The following is an 8,445-nucleotide window of genomic DNA, read 5'->3' as shown; positions in this document are numbered from 1 at the left end:
AAGTGAATCAAAATCTGATCTACCACTAGTAAGAAATGGCAGCTAGGAAGGAAGCCAGGACAGCTGCATGATAGTCCAGAGAAGGATTAGGCATGCCATGAATCTGATACATTGTTTGCTGGTAGGCCAGGCACAAACTGCAGTCATCCAGTCTAAATAACATTAGAATTCCTCAGTCATAATCACCATATGAGCATGCCTTTGCAGATCCTTTGTTTGTTATAAACTATCGTCTGCATACCATAGGTTGCCAATATAATGCTCATGTTACCGTTCAAGCCCCAGAGATAAGATATTAATGTAATCCATATATGCAAATTTATATGTTCTCAGATGTCATCGTTCTCACCAGCTAATAAATGTTAATCGCAATACCGTGTGTACAACCACCATTACAGATCTTAAATAATTTTCATAAAACGTGAAAAGGGGATTAAATAATTATAGCTTTTTTTCCGATCCTAAAACATAATAAATTGGCAATTGCGATTTGATTACAACTAATTTAGTGAGAATTTTTGCTGATTTCTTTTAAAATTTATCAGTTAATGCAAGACCATTACATCCATTATTTAACCCTCAAGACCTGAACATGCCAAGAAAGCACAAGTAATACATTATATCTAAAAGCTGTTTAGCTCCAAAAGATGCTTAAATCTACTTTTTTCTTCCTCTGTCTCGTTTTATCTTTACAAACTTACGGCCAGGTTTTTCACTTGTAGCTCCAAGAGAAAAACTTCCACCAGAAAACTCAAGTGCCCCTGCTGGAGGAGTAAATGCCCCTTGACCACCGGCTGCAAAAGGATTAGCTACTTGTGGACTTGGTTGGGAATTAAACATAAAATTTGGTGGCACACTTTGTTGAGAATTAAAGACAAATCCTGGGGTTGATGAAGCTGACTGTCCACCAAATACAGGTGGAGCAGATACTTGCGCAAGATCCTCTGCCATACTGTCTTCCATCTGATCGGTAGGTGGTGTTGCTGCGGTTGCACCAAAAGTAGGATTTGAATTTGTCAACCCAAACATTGATTGTGGAGCCAATGTTGTGGTGTCCTTGGAACCAAATGTAAATGTACCAGGTGAGGTACCACTTGAGGCTCCAACAGAAAATGAGCCACTGCTTGAAGCAACAGATCCTCCAAAAGAAAATCCTGTGGAGGCCAGAGCTGGCGTACTACCAAACCCAGATCCAAATAAGGTTGCTGGTGATTGTGAGGAAGAAGCAGCGGAGGAAGCCCCAAAGAACGGTGCCACACCAAATGGCGGATTGCTATTTGAACCAAACATTGGAGTGTTAGCAGAGCCAAATAAAGAACTGCTTCCACCAGATGCTGTAAGGCTACTAGAACCAAATGAAGCAATGCTTCCACCAGATGCTGGAAGGCTAGTAGAACCAAATGAAGCAATGCTTCCACCAAAAGGTGAAGTGCTGGCAGAACTAAAGGAGGCACTGCTTCCACCAGATGCTGGAAGGCTACTAGAACCAAATGAACCAATGCTTCCACCAAAAGGTGAAGTGCTGGCAGAACTAAAGGAGGCACTGCTTGCACCCAATGCTGTAGTGCTGGAAGAAGGAAATGAGGTAGTGTTTCCACCAAATGATAAATTGCCTGATCCAAATGTACTTCCAGAACTAAATATTGGGGTACTGCCAGAACCGAAAGGAGGACGGGAACCTGTGGCAAAACAAGATGTATTTTCATCAAACATCATACTTGAGACTGATGAAGTTGAGGTGTTTGAAACAAACTGAGAAGTGCTACTTGATCCAAATAAAGAAGATGAATTGGAGCCAAACTGTGGAGTGGTACTCGATCCAAAAAAAGGAGAGGTGTTGGGCTGCAGAGTGGTGCTCAATCCAAATGAAACAGACGTATTGGAACCAAACTGAGAAGTATTACTTAAACCAAATGAAGGAACACTGCTCCCACCAAAAGAAGTACCACTCGACCCTAATGAAGGGTTACGTGAAGCAGCAAATGTGGTTGTAGTGGCAGTTTCGTTTGCTAAAGTGCTGGAAGAAAACAATGGAGCAGGTGTGTTTACGCCAAATGGATTGGTACCGAGGCCAACAGAAGGCGAACTGCCAGAGCTAGAAGAACTAGATGCAGTCAAGCCAAATGGGCTGGCTGAACCACTCGATACTGAAGTAACCACAGCTGATCCAAAAAATAGAGGGCTTGTACTACCAAAAGTCACAGATGAGCTTGTTCCAGGAGGCAAAAATGTCACTGAACTGCTACCATCAGTCTTATAAACAGCTCCACTAAATACTTTACCCGAGGTAGGTATTGCAACAGTTGCTGTAGACACGTTGCTACCTGAACTTGATACAGATGACAAGTTTTCTGCCAAACAAACAAGCAGCAATTAGTGAAAAATAAATAGATTATAATTCGTCAAATACATTAAAACCACTATAAGATGTGAAATTATCTGGTGAATTATGAGCACAATAATTTTCCTATCAAAGCATCTAAGGATTGATATTGCAGGCCCATAATGGCCTCTAAATTGTGTCCACATTCTCCTATTTTGGAACTCCCCCAATTCCTATCTTAAGCCCATTGCAATAATTGAAAAAAAAATCAACGCAAACCAAAATCGGCAGGAAATTTGCCACATAAGCAACTGCAACGCAGTTGTAACTTAAGTTGCTTTCTCATTGCTGCTCCAAATGTAGACACCATTTTTTTCCTATTTGAATGGACGTACAACATGATTGCAATTCATTAAGGATCCTATGGGGTTCTATCGAGGAGCATATTAAGCCCATTGTGACAAAGGTGTGGAACACTGAAAACATCTAAATTCCAAATGGTATGTCCTAAGTCCAGGAAGAGTGCCCTTTGAAAAATGTATAGCAATGAGGCAACTTTATTTCAAATGCAATTGCTTGCCTTTATCAATCTTCAAAGTCCAACATTTTAGCAAACCCTAGGCAAAGTTAGATAGGGTTACATTAATTAATGTTGACTATATTGTAAAGTGGACATGACATGGCAGAGAAGTAGTAGAGTTGGGGACGCCTGGCAGTCACTTCCTTTGTCAAGTTGCTAATTCTTCTGCTACAAAGAAGAATTGCATAGTGCCTCATACATTTTGGATCAACAGACTTAAGTAAAATACAGAAATTGTATTACCAAATGTTACAGATGAGCTTGTTCCAGGAGGATAAAATGTCACTGAACTGTTACCGTCAGTCTTATAAACTTTGGCACTTGAGGCAGGTATTGCAACAGTTGATGTAGAAAAGTTGCTACTTGTACTTGATACAGATGACAAGTTTCCTGCCAAACAAACAAGAAGCAATTAGTGAAAACAAATAAATTAAAATTCTTGAATACATAAAAACAACTATTAGAACAGAAGTTTTGTCTGTTGAGTAAGCTACAGCAGTTGTAGATTTTTTCCCAGCATGTTGATAATTGTATACCCAAAAGTTAACCTAAAAACAAATTGCTTGTTTAGAGTGATCCACACACATGAAATGTAATCTACTTTTCAACTTTTAGAATGGCCAAGGGCTCAATGTCTTTATTTTACATTCCCATAGATCTAGATTTAGAGACAGATGAAGCTCGAGTTTACATGCCTGAGAATACTGGGTTAGATGCAACTTTGGAGACCAAAGCCAAAGGTTCTGATGATCCCAATGAAGTTTGATTGGGCAAAGTGGACACAGCTGCAGCTACAGCAGTACTGCTGCAACAAATCTGAAATTGTGAGGAATGTTCTATCATGTAGGACAAAAGAATTATATTTTTAGCATACGAAAACCAATTGCACAGATAGATCATTGAGAACCAAGCATCAATCATCTCAGAAGCCAAAATATTGATACTTAAAGAATAATAAGCAAATTAAAGGATGCAAGCTAAGTAGAGACAAACCTGAAAGCTTCTTCAGGCTTGCTTTTAAATTTGAAATCAAATTCTGGCTTGGAAGTATCCACATCCGTACATACGCATGTGGAGAATGAGAAAACAGGCCCTTTGCTACTGCTCGTTGAGCCAAAATTGTAAGTTGGAGTAATATTTTCCGTCATGGGCTGAATATTACCTTTACACAAAGGTGATGGTGTTGCTGTTGAGGTTGGTGGTTCTGGGAAATTACTAGCAGCTGAAACAACAGGACAGGTAAACCCTGAATTATTTGTAGATGGCTCAGCCATGACAGAAATTGCATATGTGGAAGTATTAACTTCTGAGGAAGTTATAGATGGTATTGCTTTATCCCTTTTCAAAGTTGTAATATCGGTACTATTTCCATGAGATATAAATGTGCCACTTCCAGTCTGAGAGTTAACTAAAATAGTAGCATTTTTGCTTACATGGCCCTCTTCATCAGACTCCTGTGGCATGTAAGTTCAAAGAAGGTCAGCAAATATTCAAAATATTAATTAGACTTCAGAAAGCTTCAACTCACCTAGAAAACATATAATACAATCAAACATTACAGATATAAACATACAAAGCATATACAATGCAACAATTATAGCATTAATGTAACCAATTACAAGACTAACATACCTCAAGTGCACTCATTCGGAAACCATTTTCTTTTTCTGAAACAGGAGGACTATAAAGAACTTGCAAGTTCATGTCCGCCTTTGATGAACTCCCATTAACATGCTGGAGATCTACATCTCCAGTACCATGAAACTTAGGTGCTTCCACAGAATTTTCCAAAGTTTTTGTCAAGGGAGATTTTCCATTACCTTCAAATATTTGCTCCGAAGCAGAAGCTTCTTGACCACGTGATTGATTATTGCCCTTAAGAGAAAAGGTGCTTTGTCCATGCATATCCAAAAAGGCTATCTTGTCTACAGACTCAGTACTTCTTCTTGCATGTCCATTAAGCATGCTAACATTCAGCTGTGTAGGAGGCTTGGACCTTGCAATTGCCAACTGTGATTCCACAGACTTTTCTTTAGGCGAGGGCACCATTCGTTCCAGATGCTCCAAAATTTTACGAGCTGTCTCACTGGATTGTTGCGGCACATACCCAAGGTTTGAAGTCAAAGCTTTTGTGCCCTCCTCTTGTAATGGAAATGCTGACAGAAATTTCTGTTTCTCTGTTTCCATAGGCTTTGTAGCAACTCCAGCCACTGTTTTTTGTCCAAAATCATTTGCATGTGATGAGAAAGGATTTAACTGATTACTGGTTGAACATGATGGATCAGAATTCCTCAATGGGGTGTAAAAAGTAGTCTTTTGCCGGATTCTCCTTATTGGCCCTCCTGATGTCATACCATCATCTAACATAGAGCCAGTCCTCTTTTTCAACATCTGGCAGCCAAATCATGTCATGTAAATAACCAACAGTTATTAACAGAAAGCAAGATCAAAGCAAATTATTGACACTTGAAAGAAATGTTTATCAATTGTATTAGTAAAAAACAATGAGTTGAAAGATATATCCAATATTTCATTCAATTGCTCTCATGCAAACTTCAAATCTCACCTGTCGTCCACCTGTAAGTGGAGATTGTATTGGTGTCCAATGTGATGCTGGGGTGCTAATTGGAGTCCCATCACCTATATGCTGCAAATACAACAAAAAAGAGTCATGACACTGAAACATTAACAGAACAGAACAGATTAGATGCAATGCCTATCAACCTTAAAAGCGTGAATTGGATGTGCCACAAAACACCATAGAATACCTCAGAATGAGTCTGCTGACGAAGATTTCTGGCATATGGTGTATAATTCAGGCCTTTAACTCTGTTTTGAGACCTCAGATATGGGAGGCTATTAAGCCTATTGGATGGGGTCTTCAACCTGTCTGGAACCTGCCCATTCCCAAACAACTCACTTTCTGTTGTTCTTGGTATAAGTTGATAAGCATTGGATCTATCTTGGGTGTGTGTATCTCGAAATAATCGATTCGGTGTACTCTCATCTCCAAAAGGTCTACGCTGCAAACGTAAAGTGGATGTTGGTGCCCTGTGAGACCGCACACCCATAAAAGCTTTTGCTATATCTGCTGGAGTTGAACCAGCATCATCACAAACCTGCAAAATGTGCCATTAAATCCAAAATATGAAAATGGATAACTATGTACTGCAATAGGATGATTTATCACTCTTGAAAGTAGTTTGGAAGAAATGACATACACACTAAACTAAACAATAGAGAACACAAGAGCAAAATGTGTCTAGTTACATTTCCAGTAACAGAGGGAGACAATGCATCGGGAAACAAGCCATTGCCCCAAGAAGGGTTATCTTTTTCTTCCCTTGCCTTCTTCCTCTCATCTCGCCATCTCTGAGTCTCTGCAATTTGCACATTGTTTGGTTCATTTCTACCATTTAGTTCTTCTCTCATTTTTTCTTCACGGTTTTCCATGCCAGGAGAACTATCCACAACACGTGACTGTAATACACCTATCAAGTGATTGAACTCCTCCCTGAGTATTACAAAATCAGGTCTTTGTCAATAATCTTTTCAAAAACATCCATGGAACATAACAGAAAGCCTAGTTATTAATATATGCAGTATAACTCCTCCAACGAGTCAAGATCTGTTATGCTCAATAAGTATAAAGTGGTTTAACAACCTCCCTCCTAAGGCATTAAAATTTTTATTTATGATGGATTAGCTAAGAGCCTGAGACTAATCCTTGGCTTGCCGGAAGAGGAGGGAAGTTTTAGGATTCAAATGGACCAATTTTTATCTTTGCACACCTAGAAAATATTCCAATAATCTACTGGAGGGCTTGGTTTTGCTCAAGGTTCTCCAAATTGTGATTGAGGATTGGAAAATCATGCGTGTGAAGGTGACTCCCAAACCATTACCAACACCAGGAAAGCAGGTTGAATTAAAGCTTGGAAGTTGAAGATAGCTGTTGAAGAGAGAATAAGTTGATTTCATCCAAATTTCACTCAATTTAATTCTCACATGACGAAGAATCAGTAAAGTTAGAAGATTTAGCAGCAAACAAAAAGGTTGAAATGCAACACTGTGAATCGCTATGAAAATAGCATAGACAAGAAAAGTGTATCATAGATAAAATGTTTATTTTGCATTTTTTATTAATATTTATTTCGACATACAATTGACACTGAGTTTGTATTAAAGTGATTTCACCTCCTTTTCATTATAACCAAATTGATATTAATTGCAAGAAGAAAAAACAAAGAGTGAAAAGAAACGATATGACATATAAGGATGATAATGAAAGATAAAAAAGGAAAGATAAAAAAGGATGAACCTTACAAAGATCTACTGGAATAAAACAACCTTCAAAAGCAACCAATGTATAAAACTTAAAAGATAATTGCTGACCTTGAGAGTGTTTTATTTTTCAAGAGCTGCTCGAGTCCAGCAATTTCAGACTCATTTCTTTGATTTTCCACTGGGCTGATTTCTCCCTCTTTATCAGTCACTTCTGTTAGATCAGCATTCTGCTGACATATAACAAGTAATTAGACAGACCAAACTGGGGATCAGCAAAGTATAGCCATTCCAACCAGTTAGAGGTTATGAATCATAAAAAAATATTACATAAAAAGCTAAAAATCTCACACACACTATCAGTTACACAGCCCTTAAACCTGATAACCAATTGAAGCCCATAAATGGAAAACAATCACATCATATGTTAATGTCCACACAACATGGACTAAATTCAAGAATCATGGATATACTACCAGGCATAAGTAATACTAATAACTAGAGCAGGATTTTGATATGCTTTGTAGCAGGTAAGTTAATGGCAGCACAATGGTGATTCGTTCAATTTAGCACTCTTTCAAATTATTGGAGGTGGTGGACTGCCATATTTTCCCTTTCACCTCCATGTAAAGGAACAAGGATCTGATACTCAAACTAAAAATACTAATAGCCATTCATGGGAGCACAAACAAAAGACCATACAACAGGCTTAGCCTTTTACATTCAACATGCAGATCCACAAGTTCTCCAAGAAAAATTAAATCATGTCCCACGACAGAGAATTACTCCATGCTCATCTGAAAAGATTTATGCAGACCTCACTGAATTCAGGAAGAAATAAAACTTACAAGGAATAACCAAGACTACATTTATCTTAATGCAGTGATCACACTATAGACACTTTCATTGGCATGCACAATCCAAGCATAAGTATAATACTAAGTTAACAGTTCAGGTTTAGGTTTAGGTTCAGGTTCAGATTTAAATTCAGGTCTGAGCTCACCAGTAGAGCAAAAAATAGTTACGGTTGGGTATATTTTAAGTATATCCATTAAAAAAAATATATTTATACACATTTTAGACCTAAAACAAAAATACACATAAAACAAAAATAAATATATACACATTTTTGTCCACTTGGTCACTTACTTCTGAGTTCCTGGTAGTCTTGCAATGATTTCCCAAAGTTTCCAGTGTTTGGAAGGATATTGGTGATTTGTGCTAAGTCTAGAATCGAGCATCGTCTGCTTTTAGGGTTTCT

The 8,445-nt window shown here is 38.2% G+C and overlaps 1 protein-coding gene across 4 annotated transcripts in view; it reads right to left on the bottom strand.

Annotated features, from left to right (window-relative positions):
* Positions 1–472: 472 nt before the first annotated feature.
* LOC131044511 (nuclear pore complex protein NUP1) overlaps positions 473–8,445 on the bottom strand; it is a 49,129-nt gene continuing 41,156 nt past the window's right edge. The window contains exons 3-11 of one of the 4 annotated variants that reach the window (XM_057977849.2): positions 7,296–7,414; positions 6,174–6,417; positions 5,672–6,022; positions 5,470–5,550; positions 4,536–5,294; positions 3,897–4,357; positions 3,599–3,708; positions 3,147–3,293; positions 473–2,351 (exon numbers count right to left, since the gene is read on the bottom strand). In XM_057977849.2, the coding sequence (XP_057833832.2) occupies positions 658–2,351; positions 3,147–3,293; positions 3,599–3,708; positions 3,897–4,357; positions 4,536–5,294; positions 5,470–5,550; positions 5,672–6,022; positions 6,174–6,417; positions 7,296–7,414 (3,966 nt within the window). In that variant the 3' untranslated portion in view covers positions 473–657. The remainder of the gene's footprint in view (positions 2,352–3,146; positions 3,294–3,598; positions 3,709–3,896; positions 4,358–4,535; positions 5,295–5,469; positions 5,551–5,671; positions 6,023–6,173; positions 6,418–7,295; positions 7,415–8,445) is intronic. The other 3 variants (XM_057977851.2, XM_057977852.2, XM_057977850.2) reach the window with 3 other exon arrangements.

The sequence above is a fragment of the Cryptomeria japonica genome, chromosome 9 (assembly GCF_030272615.1).
Source record: "Cryptomeria japonica chromosome 9, Sugi_1.0, whole genome shotgun sequence".
In the NCBI taxonomy this organism is placed as follows: domain Eukaryota; kingdom Viridiplantae; phylum Streptophyta; class Pinopsida; order Cupressales; family Cupressaceae; genus Cryptomeria; species Cryptomeria japonica.
Note: the sequence above shows the minus strand (reverse complement) of the source record. Positions and strands in the feature narration are given on the sequence as shown.